The 15,619-nt window shown below is 52.4% G+C and overlaps 1 protein-coding gene and 1 pseudogene across 5 annotated transcripts; both read left to right on the plus strand.

The window, feature by feature from the left end:
* The first annotated feature begins 1,320 nt into the window (after positions 1 to 1,320).
* LOC117857566 (protein NRT1/ PTR FAMILY 8.1) lies at positions 1,321 to 8,001 on the plus strand. 5 transcript variants are annotated; one of them, XM_034740298.2, is made up of 4 exons: positions 1,321 to 1,536; positions 5,802 to 5,958; positions 6,074 to 6,291; positions 6,381 to 8,001. In XM_034740298.2, the coding sequence occupies exons 2-4, from the start codon at positions 5,850 to 5,852 to the stop codon at positions 7,788 to 7,790; spliced, it is 1,737 nt and encodes a 578-aa protein (XP_034596189.1). In that variant the 5' UTR covers positions 1,321 to 1,536; positions 5,802 to 5,849; the 3' UTR covers positions 7,791 to 8,001. The 5 variants fall into 5 exon arrangements, with proteins under 5 accessions (XP_034596189.1, XP_034596192.1, XP_034596193.1 ...); XM_034740301.2 differs by having other exon boundaries at positions 5,807 to 5,958; XM_034740302.2 differs by lacking the exon at positions 1,321 to 1,536 and adding an exon at positions 3,709 to 4,306 and having other exon boundaries at positions 5,807 to 5,958.
* A 3,037-nt stretch (positions 8,002 to 11,038) lies between these two features.
* On the plus strand, positions 11,039 to 14,792 carry LOC117856176 (protein NRT1/ PTR FAMILY 8.1-like; annotated as a pseudogene).
* The last annotated feature ends 827 nt before the right edge of the window (positions 14,793 to 15,619 follow it).

The following is a 15,619-nucleotide window of genomic DNA, read 5'->3' on the forward strand; positions in this document are numbered from 1 at the left end:
TCCAGTGTGGTGGCCTGGCCGTGCCGCGGAGTCGGTGGAGTGCCTCGTCACCTCCACCACGGCGCTCCTCTCGCGGCGACTACGCCGAGGCCGCGCTCCGCCTCCGTTGGAGGCTACCCGCGGCGGTGGCCGTGCTCTGACGGCCTCATCTGCTCCCTAGTCACCTCGGCGGGGTGGCAGCGGCCCTGTTCCTCACCGCGCACTACACCAGCGGCCGTGCCCGGCCTCCTTCCTTCCTTCTTCTCTTCATGAGGCATAGTGCTACGATTCGGTAGTCGTGGCCGCGCCCCTGCCTCCCTCCCCCTGCACTGGGCAACGCCGTTCGTGGCCATCGTGTCCGCTCGGCATCGCCCGCGTCCTGTCCTGGGTCTTGTCCTCCACCACTCCTCGCGCTTGCCCCGCGTTAGGGTTCGCCTGGCTGGCGCGCACCCTGCTTGCGCCCCGGCCTCGGCCTCCTCTGGCGGCCGTGTTGAGGTTCCGCCCCATGCCGGTGGCCGAAGCAGCGGAGGATGTGGGCTGGCGGAGAGATGGTTGCGGAGAGGAAGAAAGAGAGAAGAAAAGGTGAGGACGCGGTGGGACGCGTACAACATGGGGATGCGTGCTATCGACTCTCGCCAGAATTAACAAAAGTACATTCTCTCTTTGTTTCTCTCTCCTATGTGGCAGGCTTATAGATAACCTATCGGCCCTATTGTGGGTGCCTTAACGGCGCGGGATAACGTTAGGGTGGTAGGGTAGGCCGGTCCCGAACCATGTGGGCGTGCCCCCGTGTTGTTTGCAATCGCAGTTGCGGGCTTGCGGCTGGTGGCATGCGCACAAGGCAGCGGCGGAAAGGGACCCGCCGGCCGCGCCGCCGCGGCGGTCCAAAACCAGGGCGTGGTTGCTTTGTCCCCGATCCAGTAATAGCAATGGGGGGGGTCTCCGATTGGGTTGCCCCAAGTCCCAATCGATCAGCCGTGGTGCCAATCCGGCAGTATAATTTGCGCCCCACATCCCAACGAGTATTTAAGTATACGGCGGCGTAGCCGCGACGCCCCATCCACACCGCGCGCGCACCAGTCGGCGTCCGCCGCCGACCGGTCGCCATCGCATCGGACGGGGGAGTCCACCGCTAGCGCTAGCGGGCGCCTCGACCCGGAAAATATTCGCTTTCCTCGGCCCATCGCGTTCACTCCTCCGGGACCCAACCGACTCCTGCTAGGCACGCACGCCCGTGCGCGCGCTTCGGCGGTTGGGCTGGGCTCGCTCGCGCGGCCGACCCGGTCGATCTGCCGCCCGCCCCGCGGCCCGCGGCTATAAATGCGGGGTCAAAGCAGGCGGTTGTTTCCCGTCGCGCTCCTCCTGGCCTCGTCTCACATCCTCCTCGCGGCGGGACAGAACGGGCAGCAGGGGGAGATTCCGCGCCCCGGAAGTTACGATACGAGTGGCGGCCGGCCGCAGATATCCTCGTCCTCGCGTCGCTTCCAGGTTCCAAGCCTCCTCCTGCTCCACCAGCGCCGCCGCCGGCGCCCTCGCCCGGCTGACTCTTCATTCCAGGTACGCCCACCACCAGTCTCCTCCTTCCTTCCTTCCTTCCTTCCTTCCTTCCCCTGCTCCGATCCGTTCATGAACCGCTCCTGAGTCCTGACGCTAGTGGAACCGATCGGTTTTCTCGTCCTCCACGCACGCCCAGTCCAAAACACCCTGGGTATGATCTAGTAGGCCGCTGAGTTGCTACTGCGCATCGTCGTAATCGCCCCCTTCGTTTCAGATTATTATGTTCTTCTCTCCAACTGTTTTCTTCTTCTTTTTTTCCTATAAAAAACAAGAAAAGTAAAGAAAAAGGATAATCTGCATGAGGCCGTCTGTGTCCAGACGACAGACAGACGTACTCCTGCCAGTGAGGTCCTGTGGGCGCTCCGCTGGATATTATTCACAGATTCCGGCATTGTATGCATCCAGCTGTCCATGGACTGTGTGCAACAAGCAGGCTTGCATCAGCAACCTTCCTTCTTTGGCACCTGTAGTCAAAGACAGCGAGTGACAGTGTACGCCCGCGCATGATGCGAGCGTCCAGGTTCATCCCCGTTCCAAGAACCTGGCTACCCCCGCGTAGTATTCATTCGTACCACTGCTAGGCCTGCGTATTCAGTAAAATGGAAACATGCTCGGTTGGGCTGCGTTTCCATCTGGAAGTATAGTAGGAGTACTCCGTATGAAACACCACACCAGCGGCGCGTCTCGGCCACGCCATCTCTTCTCGCCATTGTTACCCAATTCCATTCCACGCCGCTTCGCCTTGTCCTGCCCGGCAATAAGCTTTGAACAATCGCATGGACTTCTGATCGTCATGTCGGTATCATCCGCCGGATCATCACATCATCATGTGAACGTTATGCTCGGTGGCACAGGCGGCAGCCGAATATTCATCTCTTTCTAGTTTGTTGTCTTCTAGCCTGCACGCCGTGTGGATGGAGGGTGAAATATAGTAGTATATTCACCTCATGCCGCTTGCCTCTCTTGTGAACGCTGCGCTCCTCTTCTGATGGCGCATACGTGGACAAGATTCTCGTGGTTTAGATACTAATCAGACGCTGGCCTGCCAGGACTGCCTTTGGTCAAGTGCTCAAGCAAAAGCAACGAAGCAAGCAGAGGAGTATCCGCCACAGACTGCATTATTCATACACTGAAAGATTCCCTCCATCATCAGCATACTAGCTACTAGTATAGTTTTTTATGACATAGAAAGGTAAAGGAAAGAAAATAAATTTTTTTAATCCTTCCCTCCCTTTTCAGACTAGTATCTAGGTTGCTTTCTTGGAAGGTCCACCATAATCAGGTCGTTTGGATATTACCATACAGCAGGAAGGATTTTCCAAAGGAAAGATCTCTGGCGAGTCACAGTCCCAAGTCCATCGTTTTCTTTGCTGTCATGGCACGCAGAATCTGTCCTCCTCGCAGTGGGAACGAAAACCTGCGTCGTTCCGCTATCTTGGGCGTCATTGTCGCGTGATCATTCAGCGTTCCACAGACATCTTCAGCAGTAGTTGACCGCTCCTTGTATGAGGAAACCAACCACGCTACAGGCAGACGCCCACAATTTCTAAATGTTAGTTCCGTGCATTTTGAAAAAAGGAAGAAAACAGTTGGATTTAGCATTTTGGGCGTTCTGACTGTCTCTCCGAAGACAGAACAATAATACAGTAGGATACATCAATAAAGCCATCACCACACTGCGCGGTGCACACCCAGAGTGAGAGTACGAAGTTCGATTCTGGAACTAAAGTTTAGTCCGTGTCACAACGAATATTCAGAGACTAATTAAGAGGACTAAATATGAGTTAATTATAAAACTAATTACACAGATGGAGGCTAAATGGTGAGATGAATCTATTAAGCCTAATTAATCCATCATTAGCAAATGGTTAATGTAGCAGCATATTGTCAAATTATGGACTAATTAGGCTTAATAGATTCGTCTTGCCGTTTAGCCTCAATCTGTGCAATAGGTTCTGTAAATAGTTTATGTTCCTAATTAATATCTAAACGTTTGATATGATAGGAGTTAAAGTTTAGCTCGGGATGAAACACCCCTATGTCTCTCCAAGGGAGGAAACGGGCTCCCAAATAGCTAGAAACCATAAGAGAAGAAGGCTTGCACATTTCACATGCTACTGCTTGTTAGAAACTGGAAAAAGGTTGACAAGATGGAGATGCTGCTGGTCCACGTGCATCCTAGGAGGCCAACCATCATTCCACCCCCAAATGGAGTAGCACGAATCCCTCCTTTTCCCCTCCCGGGAACACGAGCTGTAAAAACATAGGAACCAGCACTGAATCTGATTATCTGAAACAGGTCAATAACCGTGACAGAAAGAAGAGGTGGAGGATTCCCAAAGACCCCACGCCTCGGTGAGCGCCACGCCTTGGCCTCGCCTCCCGGTCCTTATACGCCACCACCGCAAAGACTCCCAGTGCACGTGCTGGCCCATCTCTGGCAGTCCGACTCTGCCACCATTCGGCACTCGCCAAGCCACACCCGTCGCCATAGCCGCAGCACGGAGAAGAATTGAAGGCCCCCCTCCAGGCCTGGCCTGCGCGGCTAAGACCATCATTGCTTCTCTACCTCCTTTAGTTTAGTGGATTGGGAAAGTAGGAAGCATCCATCAAAAGACTCACTTTGCCTTTGGGGGCTTGGACCCCCAAAGTTCTTGGTGGCCTAGCTGGATTGGATATTATGCTTGGATGAGTGTTCATCTTGGCGCCTACCTCGTCCAGTCCTCCTTCTGTTGGCTGCGCTTCTTGGTGTAGTCTCCCGAGCAGGCAGGTACGAGCGACCCCCCTCGCCTTCCTGATTCTGATTCAGTCCTGGCCAGCTGCAGCCGTAGATGAGTGGAGAATCCAGTGATTCTGAATCTTTCTGTGCTCTGGGAGTATCGGTTTTCACTTCGCACCCATATGTTGCTCTTACGCATCAAGAATTGATGCAGTTTAGTGCATCAGATATTCAATTAGAGCTCAGATTGATTTTCTTGGCCGTTCAACTTGGTAGTGGCAAGTACGCTGAAATGTTGGGGGTGGACCTGTAGTGTTCTGTGTTCAGAACTGTATGTCCAGTTCCTTCGGGAGATAGGTTTGGCTCAAATTCAGAGCTTCCCCATTGTTAGTGTGGAAAGCTGAAGTGGCTGATAGTCAAATTAAGACCCCTTTGGCACGGCTTCAGCTACGACTTCTCCACCAACAGAAGCTGAAACTCTGCCAAAGGGCCATCTGCAAAACAGTTTTAGGGAAGAAGCCTCCTGAAATCTGTTCTCTGGAGCCATTTGAGGGAGGGGGAGCCAAAAAAAATTATCTCCCCGCGGCTCCCCCAACCCGCATCCCCAGCAGACTAAAATACCCTTGAAGTTGGACGCAATTACAAGAAAATTGCCACTACCTCACTAAGACGACTGGACGCCACGGCCATCGGTGTGGCCCGGCCCAGCCTCGCCGCCACGTGCTTGCCGCAACATGGGCGGTCGACGGCGGGCGGGGCGACGGTGGGCGCTGCGGCGTGGGGTGGGAGGCGGCCGGCGCTGCACCACGAAGTGGAGGTGGCTAGCGCTGGGAGTGAGGTGGAAGCGGCGCAGGGGAGGAGGTGCGGTCGGTGGCGGACGCTGCAGGGTGGGGCGATGGTGGGTGCTGCAGTGTGGGGTGGAGGCGGTTGGTGCTGCGCCACGAGGTGGAGGTGGCCAGCGCTGGGAGTGAGGTGGAAGCGGCGCAGGGGAGGAGGTGCGGCCGGAAGGCGCCGGCGGTGCGGGGGAAGGAGACGAGGACGGCGAGGCAAGGGATCGAGCAAGAGCCGAGCGACGGGGAAAAGGAGGGCAGGAGGCGGCGGAGAGGAGAAATAATAAGGGAAGAAAAGAGAAAAATGAAAAATAAAAATAAAAAGGATAAGAGAGCATTATAGATATTTCATCGTTTTTTATCCATGTTATACAGTTAGGAGAAGTCGTTTTGCCAAACGTTTTTCTATCCAGACAAGCCCTAAGTCCTTTTTCCCCTCGACCAAACGAATTTTCTAGAAGAATTTTTGATGTCTGTACTGAATATCTGAAATGTTTGTATTTGAGTCGTTAGTTTGGGTTCAGTTGCTTGCCTAATCCAGCATGATGTTGTTTCTGTTGTGAACTTGTGATGTTCAAATTCATGCCTAATCATACATGACACTAGAATAATCTCTGAGAATCCAGCGCGTCTTGTGCACATTTGCTCCATTCACTGGCATCTAGGACTATCTATTTCACTGAATCTTCAGTAACAGAATTGTTACATGCTCGCAGGACAGGAGGCCTCTGACTCTCTGAGCTGCACGCCATCTGAGGGACGCCATGGGAGAGGTTGCAGACATGTACACGCAAGATGGGACTGTTGACATCAAGGGGAACCCGGCCGTGAAGAAGGGCACTGGCAACTGGCGCGCTTGCCCCTACATCCTCGGTCAGTGCACTCCTCTGTTCCTTGTTCGTCCTTCTCCATTGCTCTGCTTGCTCTGCCTTTGTTAGGCCGATGGTGGCAGCTGATCTGAATATATGATGCCCTTATGGTTCTTCAGCCAACGAGTGTTGTGAGAGGCTGGCGTACTACGGTATGAGCACCAACCTGGTGAACTACATGAAGACCCGCCTCGGCCAGGGGAACTCCATCGCTGCCAACAATGTCACCAACTGGAGTGGAACGTGCTACATCACACCACTCATCGGTGCGTTCTTGGCTGATGCCTACATGGGGAGATACTGGACCATCGCCAGCTTCATGATCATCTACATCATTGTAAGTGCGCAACCTGAATGATGGATGGATTCATTTTACCATTACCACTGCCAGCAAGAACATCATTTGTGCATGACTGATTGAAACAGGGCCTGGCGCTGCTGACGATGGCGTCGTCGGTAAAGGGGTTGGTGCCGTCGTGTGACATCAGCGGAACGTGCCACCCGACGGAGCCGCAGACGGCTGTGGTGTTCGTGGCGCTGTACCTCATCGCGCTGGGCACTGGCGGGATCAAGCCCTGCGTGTCGTCCTTCGGCGCCGACCAGTTTGACGAGAACGACGCGAAGGAGCAGAAGAGCAAGAGCTCCTTCTTCAACTGGTTCTACTTCTCCATCAACATCGGCGCGCTGGTGGCGTCGACGGTACTGGTGTACGTGCAGACGTACGTCGGCTGGGGCTGGGGCTTCGGCATCCCTGCCGTGGTGATGGCCATCGCTGTCGTCAGCTTCTTCATCGGCACACCGCTGTACCGACACCAGCGGCCAGGAGGCAGCCCAATCACGCGCATCGCGCAGGTGCTCGTCGCGTCCGCACGCAAGTGGAGCGTGGCCGTGCCTGCCGACAAGTCGCTACTGCACGAGACCCCGGACGGGGAGTGCGGCATAAAGGGGAGCCGTAAGCTCGAGCACACCGACCAGTTCGGGTGTCTCGACAAGGCAGCCGTCGAGACAGCCGCGGACAGGACGGCGGCGAGCCCGTGGCGCCTGTGCACGGTGACCCAGGTGGAGGAGCTCAAGAGCGTGGTGCGGTTGCTGCCAATCTGGGCGACCGGGATCGTGTTCGCGACGGTGTACGGGCAGATGGGCACCATGTTCGTGCTGCAGGGCAACACGCTGGACCAGCGCATGGGGCCCAAGTTCAGCGTCCCCTCGGCGACGCTCTCCATGGTGGACACGATCAGCGTCATCATCTGGGTCCCCATCTACGACCGGATCATCGTGCCCGTGGTGCGCTCCTACACGGGGCGCCCGCGCGGGTTCACGCAGCTGCAGCGCATGGGCATCGGCCTCGTCATCTCCATCTTCTCCATGGTCGCCGCGGGCGTGCTCGACATCGTGCGGCTGCGCGCCGTCGCGCGGCACGGCCTTTACGGCGACAAGGACGTCGTGCCCATCTCCATCTTCTGGCAGATACCGCAGTACTTCATCATCGGGTGTGCGGAGGTGTTCACCTTCGTGGGGCAGCTCGAGTTCTTCTACGACCAGGCGCCGGACGCCATGAGGAGCCTGTGCTCCGCGCTGTCGCTCACCACCGTCGCGCTCGGCAACTACCTCAGCACGGTGCTGGTGACCATCGTGACGCGCATCACCACCAGGCACGGCAAGCTCGGGTGGATCCCGGACAACCTCAACCTCGGCCACCTCGACTACTTCTTCTGGCTGCTCGCCGTGCTCAGCCTCCTCAACTTCCTCGTCTACCTCGTCATCGCCAGCTGGTACAAGTACAAGAAGACGGCGGATTACCCGGACGCCAAGGGGGAGCAGAACCAGGAGCACTGATGAGCAGTTGAGCACGCCATGAAACAGTGCAGGGATAGTGGCTGACTGAAAGGGGAAGGCGGAAACAAATTGATTTCTCTGTGGTTGGCTTTCTGTTTGTTCGTGCGAGTTCGTGTGTTTAAACGTAGATCACTGTAGATGCCTGGGGGAATCAATTGTTTGGATGTCATGTGATAGTTTTATGTGCAATGCTTGATCCCAATTATCAATATCTATGGAATAAGTTGAGCTCCTAAAAAAGCCGCGTGCCGCGAATGATTGAATCTAACAGACAAATGAAACTAGGCATCCCTCGAATTTAATAATTCCTCAAACCAACACATTGCGAATCAGAGCAATATAGACACCCAGCGCCTTCATCTGACCACAAATACAAGTCCATCCATATTTGTTCTAATTCAAAATCTTTTATCTTTAGTTAGCAGTGTCATTTTATATAGATTTTTGCATCACTACAGTCATTAAGGGGATATATTTTCACAAAATATACATTGTATTTAGTTAAGATTATATAGTTTGACGTTAGGATTGGGAGTGAGCGGGAGGGGTGCAAAAATAGCTCATGTTGACGCTAGGGTCGGACGCGCCAAAAAATTGGGCACTGTTGGAGCATTATTTTTTCTACTAGTTTCTAAAATAAAGTTTTAGGAATATATTTGGTTCATCTTGGAGGTGCTCATAGATTACGAAGACTTTACTAGTCTCCCAGTTCTTCTAGGCCACCGAAAGAGTCACCGCATGTCCTGATCTCTATCATTCCGTCATCACTCACCAAGCCACACCAATCGCCATAGCTGTTGGACCGAGAAGAAAAACCGTGGCGACGTGGCGTAGCTGAAGTCCTGTGCTTCTTGTTCTTGGCCCAGTCCACTGCGCAGGTACGAGCTAATAATGCTTTCTGAATTCTGATGGCCTCGTCTTCCGGTTTCCATGCAGTAGCTGATTTGTGGAGAACCAAGCGATTCCGAATCCTTTTCTCTTCTATATGCTTTGGCCTTTGGGTGTTCAGTATGTAGCCCAGTGGATCTGTGTGGTTCTTTGCACGTTGCTCTTCATTTGCCCAAGCGGTTTCTCAAGTTCGATTAACGCCTCGAATGTTAATTTTTCGGGGCGAGTTCGGTTTCAGATAGTCAAATCTTGGCGTTTTCTGCAATTCTGCTAGATATCGCTCAAATATGTTCACTTTGCAGACGTCTTATGGAGCAGGTTCAGCTCAATTTTTTTGAGCTTCTCAATGTTCCTGTGAAAATTCAAGTGCCACACAATGAAGTTTAGCAATCCATTCATTTCCCCTACCCTTAAGAAATTTTGCACTTAAGTTCTTATAGTCGGCAGTTGATTTGGTTCATCAGTGGGTTCCGGTTTTAGTCTGAAGAACCAAGCTGACGAGATTTCTATTTCAGATGCATTTAACTCAGCCACTGGAAACGAGGGCCAAGACACACTGTTGGCCTTCTATCAAACTTCACCACAAAATCCACATCTGTTCCTTTCGTAGCCAACTCATTCAGACTATTCATCCCATTGAATTTTCAGCATAGAAAGTTGCACGCTTTGCAGGGGGAGAGGAAGCCACCCTGGTTTTCTGATCGAACGAAGAAACGCCGTAAGGAATCGGTGCTGTAGCTAAAAGAAAGGGGGTGAATTAGACAATCTAAAATTTTAACCTATAGCTTTCACTACCGATTCACAGAATATAAACTAGATCATACTATCAAGACGTGCAACTATGGTTGATTAGTGTGAAACCCTCATCCAAAACAAATTTTGCAACTTAGAGCTAGTCCTAGCAAAATACTACACTAAGAAAATAAATGCACACAAGTTGCATGTATAAAATGCGGAAACGTATGAGATGGGGATGAGGGGAAGCAAACTCTTGACGTGAGGATTATCCCGTGGTATCGGTAAGCACTAAGCCACCACTAGTCCACGTTGTCGAAGCCCTCACAAAAAGTATTACTTCCCAGTTACCAAGTCTCTTCCGGGACACCCCTTGACTTACCACTAAGGCTCACGCCAAGTTCCCCGCTCACCTTGATGCCGCCTTCACTAAGGAGCTTCTCCATGAAGGAAGGAGATCTCCACGTCCCCCGCACATGGTCGTTGACGCCGCTTCACACCAAGCCGAAGGGTCAAAAACTTGCCAGCGAGCTACCAAGATTCCAAGGCACCAGCACACCTTGTACAGCTGTGGTTCACTCCTTGAACCGATCACAAGGTAGGCACACCTTGCACTCTCTCTTCTCTAGGCCTGTACTAGCACTAATCACTCTTCTAAGCTTGTGATAAGCCTTTGATAAATCACTTAGGCACTTTTGGTGGCTTGAATGTGTTCTTGATAAGTCTTGATATCCAATGAATCCAGCAACATCAAATGGACGAGTAGAGGAGGTATAAATAGCCCAAGGTATCAAAGAGTCATTGCTCCAACGGCTAGTTAAAGTGTACCATCGGATGTTCCGATGGTATATTTTTAGGTAGCATCGGAATATCCGGTGCAACTAGCCGTTGGCTCCCCTGAGCCCAACTTTTTCAAGAATTCATCCGGCGCTTCATCCGATGCCCCCATCGGATTATCCAGTGCTGATGGTTTTCTGACCAAAATCTCTCTGGAACTTCACAAAGTAAATATGCTTTGTCCAATACCTCCAACTCCTAATCATTGGATCATCCGGTGCTATAGGGTTTTCTTCGTTTTCCAAGTCTTACCCTCAGAATTCATCCGACGCTACTAGAAAATAGGCCATCGGAACATCCGGTGGTCTTGACTTAGACAACCGCATGCAGTTGTACCAATTCGTCCGATGGTTGCTCTGACGCTTCTCAGGTGGACCATCAGAACATCCGATGGTTCCTTTTTCTCTTCAACTTGTCCAAAGCAAGCACCAAGAATACGGTCACTTGGATGCTCTAGAATTATTCTCTCTGGATTTTCTTTGTTATTTGGATGCTTAAACACCATAGAATAATTCTAGATACCATGGCTTGGTCACTTAAATACCACGATTTGGATATTAAGAATACCATAATTTGGATACTTGAATACCATGATTTGAACCTTACCATGATTTAGTTTGCATACTTGGAACCTAGAAAACCTACGAGATATATGCTAGACAATCCATTAGTTCCAATGACTATGTTATCACTCAATCACCAAAATCACAAACTATGACCTAATGAGTTCATGTTCGCTACAAAACGTTGTGGCAGATTTCTTGTACAACCAAGATGGTACCGTGGATATGAAAGGGAACCCCGCCGTGAAGAAGGGCACCGGCAACTGGCGTGCATGCCCTGTATCCTCGGTTAGTACACTCCTCCCTTGCTGTGTCCGTCGTCCACTGATGACTGATAGATGGTCAAATTTTAATCTCTACCTAATATTAAGGAGCGGTTGGTTCTTCCAACCATCGTGGTTGTTTTGCAAAAAATTCTCTCAACTTTTTCATAATAAACCTGCAGTCCTTGTAACAGTTCAGGTAGTCTCTACACCAGCCGGCCTTCTATCTTTTCTCTCGTTGCCTTATCCTGTCAGACTCGCTCAGCAATGGCGGCGGCGGATGCATGCCGTTTGACGCTTCCGCAGGAAACACGGTGAGAGCCGGGGACAAGGGCCGACCGATGTGCTGCCTCCAGGCTTTAGGACTCGGCGAATCGAAGGACACGGACGTCGCTCGGCAAGCGGGATCCCGTGTGCCCAGGAGTGGCGGCGCTCGGCAAGCGAGATCCCGGGTGCCCAGTGGAGCGGCGGCGTTCGCCGAGCAGGTGCCCACCGGAGCAGCGGCGCTCGATGAGCCTGTAGCAGACTCTTCTCAAGGGGCCCACCGGAGCAGCGGCGCTCGATGAGCCTGTAGCAGACTCTTCTCAAGGGGCCCACCGGAGCAGCGGCGCTCGATGAGCCTGTAGCAGACTCTTCTCAAGGGCGACTACGAGTAAGGTTTCCCTTCAATTCATCGTTCGTTTCCTTGCTTGGGACCTTGGTGGAGACGAGCGAGGATTGGGAGGAGAAGAAGGCATGAACTTCGGTTGCTCAATGTGCAACCGCCAAATGAAGCTGACCGTGCATATATTTTCCGGATTCATACTCGCAGCGTACCATGCGGCCCTGACGTGAATCTAGAGGAACTTGCTAGACTCACAGAAGGCTACACTGGCGCGGACAAAAAGCTTGTCTGCAGGGAAGCTGCTGTTGCGGCACTTGATGTTTGCTACTCATTCTTTCCCTCTTTGGTAACAAGCTTCACTACCAGTAGCAGACCGTGTATGGTCTTTGGCTTTGCCACGCGCGTCACTGTCGCTTGTTTCTGGCACCTTCATGTTAATGAACCTATTTGTGCACAAATTTTACATGTATTTTAAAATAATTGATATAGACCATAAGTTATTACCAGGTTTTGTGCCATGTGTTTTCGGACGCGCAATGATTTTCTTCTTTCCGTACAACACACGGGCATATTTGCTAGTCTTCTTCCTATAAGTCATCTGAAGTTTGACATTCCCCTTTAAGCCATTTTATTGCAAATGCTGATCCCTATCCAGTTTTGTTGCAAAGACCACCCAAGTGTGTACATGATTAAGTGATTTAACGTGTTTTCACAAATTGCGAGCGCATCAATATGGTTTTTCTTAATCAAAATCAGATACTTCTAGGAGTACCATGTCGACATTTTTTTTTAGAAATTCAACATATAGGATTGATGACGAGAGGTTAAACATTGTCACACTAGGCTTTGCTATTTTCAAAAAAAGAAAAAAGACAACCAATGCAGCACAATGAATAAAGCTAACAGGCATCACGAGGCAAGTTTGGCCGTTGGTTTCTCTATATCGATGGGTTTTTGCAACAGAGCTGAATAACGTGGGAAGGGAACCTCAAACCTAAGTTAGCGGGGGTTCCGCAAATTTTACCCAAATGGATTGCCGATTGAATGGCTGTTGCCTGCGTCCGATGATAATGGGTTAGCGAACGAGTGCTGCGAGAACCTGGTGAACTACATGAAGACCCGCCTCGGGCAGGGGAACGCCGTCGCGGCCAACAAAGTCACCAACTGGATCGGGACGTGCTACATCACGACCCTCATCGGCGCCTTCTTGGCCGACGCCTACTTGGGGAGATACTGGACCATCGCCAGCTTCATGACCATCTACATCCTCGTAAGCTCGTTGCTCGAACGATGGATGAGCTCATGGGGTTTTTGACTTTCTTCCCCATTGGCATGCAGAAGAAGAGAGAGAGAATAAATTGTTTCCGATGTGTTGTTGGCCGGCTTGCAGGGGTTGGCAATGCTGGCAATGACGTCGTCGGTGAAGGGGCTGGTGCCGTCGTCGTGCGACAACGGCGGCGTGTGCCACCCGACGGAGCCACAGACGGCGGCGGTGTTCGTGGCGCTGTACCTCGTCGCGCTGGGCACGGGCGGGATCAAGCCGTGCGTGTCGTCGTTCGGCGCCGACCAGTTCGACGAGAGCGACGCGAGGGAGCAGAAGAGCAAGAGCTCCTTCTTCAACTGGTTCTACTTCTCCATCAACCTCGGCGCGCTGGTGGCGTCGTCGGTGATGGTGTACGTGCAGACGCACGTCGGCTGGGGCTGGGGCTTCGGAATCCCCGCTGCCGTGATGGCCGTCGCCGTCGCCACATTCTTCCTCGGCACGCCGCTGTACCGGCACCAGCGGCCCGGGGGCAGCCCGCTCACGCGCATCGCGCAGGTGCTCGTCGCGTCCGCGCGCAAGTGGGATGTCGCCGTGCCCGCCGACACGTCGCAACTGCACGAGACCGCCGATGGCGAGTCCGGCATCGCCGGGAGCCGGAAGCTCGAGCACACGGATCAGTTCCGGTTCCTCGACAAGTCCGCGGTGGAGACGGCGGGGGACAAGGAGGCGCCGGCGGCGAGCGCGTGGCGGCTGTGCACGGTGACCCAGGTGGAGGAGCTCAAGACCGTGGCGCGGCTGCTGCCGGTCTGGGCGACCGGGATCGTGCTGCAGGCGGCGTTCTCGCAGATGAGCACCATGTTCGTGCTGCTAGGCAACACGCTGGACCTGCGCATGGGGCCAAAGTTCAGCATCCCCTCGGCGTCGCTCACCATCTTCGACACGCTCAGCATCGTCACCCTCGTGCCCGTCTACGGCCGCCTCGTCGTGCCCGCGGCGCGCTCGGTCACCGGGCGCCCGCGCGGGTTCACGCAGCTGCAGCGCATGGGCGTCGGCCTCGCCGTCTCCGTCTTCGCCATGCTCGCCGCCGGCGCGCTCGAGGTGGTCCGGCTGCACGCCGTCGCGCGGCGCGGCCTGTACGGGGCCAGGGACGTCGTGCCCATCTCCATCTTCTGGCAGGTGCCGCAGTACCTCACCGCCGGCGCCGCGGAGGTGTTCTCCTTTGTGGGAGTGTGGGACAGCTCGAGTTCTTCTACGACCAGGCGCCCGAGACGCCATGAGGAGCCTGTGCACGGCGCTGGCGCTGACCACCCACGCGCTCGGCAACTACCTGAGCACGGTGCTGGTGACCGTCGTGACGCGCGTCACCACCAGGCACGGTGAGCTCGGGTGGATCCCCGGACAACCTCAACCGCGGCCACCTCGACTACTTCTTCTGGCTGTTCGCCGTGCTCAGCCTCATCTACTTCCTCGTCTACCTCGTCATCGCGAGATGGTATAAGTACAAGAAGAGGGCGGATTACCCGGATGCCAAAGGGGATGAAAACCCAGTGCAGTGATCGGTGAGCACAGCGCCGAGCAGTACAGGGCTACAGGCTGACTGAGGAGAAGCGAAGTGATTTCTCTGTGTTGCTGCCTGTAGTTGACCTCGGCGTACTGTGTCGATTAGTGTGTTTAAACGTAATCCATGAAAGATGGAAGCACGTATATAGGTAGTGGGGCAAATGTTTACAAATTTGAATGTCACTAGTGCATCTGGTGGAAGAACATAGATGCTTACAAATCATACATCCTAAATAGCTCACGTGTCTGAGTGATTCTCCCCACCAGTAATGGCCGCAACACAACACATAGGTGCAAGCTAGTTTTTATTTTTATTGAATCTCTATAACTAACAATGTTTAATGGATTTCAACAACTCGTGAAATTTATTTGAATATTTTGATAAACGAGTTCAAAACTTTAAGTGAAAAAAGATAAAATAGTACATCCAAAATGTTGAAAACTATTGAGTTGCATGCACCAAACCAGTTCAACACAAAAGGTTAATACGCCAACAAAAACATATGTTAAAATTTTGAAAAAAGTCAAATCTAATTTGTTAATTTTTTTTTAAAAATAACAAAATAAGAAAAAAGAACTCATATCAGATCACATTTTGTTGTATCATGGACAATATGGTGGTCCAAATGAAATAAGAAAACGGAACCACTCGTTGTCTCGATCAGAAAAAATACATTTGAAGTTTGAGGATGTGTCGTGGGCTATCAACACCTCCAGTACCAAGTTGTTGCTCGTTTATCATGATCTTATTGTTTTCGCATCAATCGTACTCAAACTTGTTTCAAGGAAAATAAATCATTTGTCCTATGCTCTCAAATCGTATCAAAGCACCCCAACCCACCACGCCACATCAGTCGATCAATTTCACTGTAAAAATAGGCCGACAGATATGAAATACCATTGCCTGTCTCTCACTACGCCCGAAACGATTTGTGCTGGCACGTCAAAATTAGCGTGCTGGCGGGCGGAATTGGCACCACCAGCACAAAGGTGACCGGGCCACCGGGCTAGTGCCCGTGCGTTAGGTGACCTGCTAGCACAAATGTTGCTTAGATAAAGCCACAATAAGCTTATTCCCCAACCAACCTTCCATTTGAGCTTGCCCGAGAGGAGCT

This window comes from Setaria viridis, chromosome 5, assembly GCF_005286985.2.
Source record: "Setaria viridis chromosome 5, Setaria_viridis_v4.0, whole genome shotgun sequence".
NCBI lineage: Eukaryota > Viridiplantae > Streptophyta > Magnoliopsida > Poales > Poaceae > Setaria > Setaria viridis.

Bases quoted from the DNA above. Each gene is read 5' to 3' on its own strand.
- LOC117857566 (XM_034740298.2), top strand. From the start codon at position 5,850: ATGGGAGAGGTTGCAGACATGTACACGCAAGATGGGACTGTTGACATC. The intron at 5,959-6,073 runs GTCAGTGCACTC...ATGGTTCTTCAG, and splicing joins CGCTTGCCCCTACATCCTCG to CCAACGAGTGTTGTGAGAGG. The intron at 6,292-6,380 runs GTAAGTGCGCAA...TGATTGAAACAG, and splicing joins TCATGATCATCTACATCATT to GGCCTGGCGCTGCTGACGAT.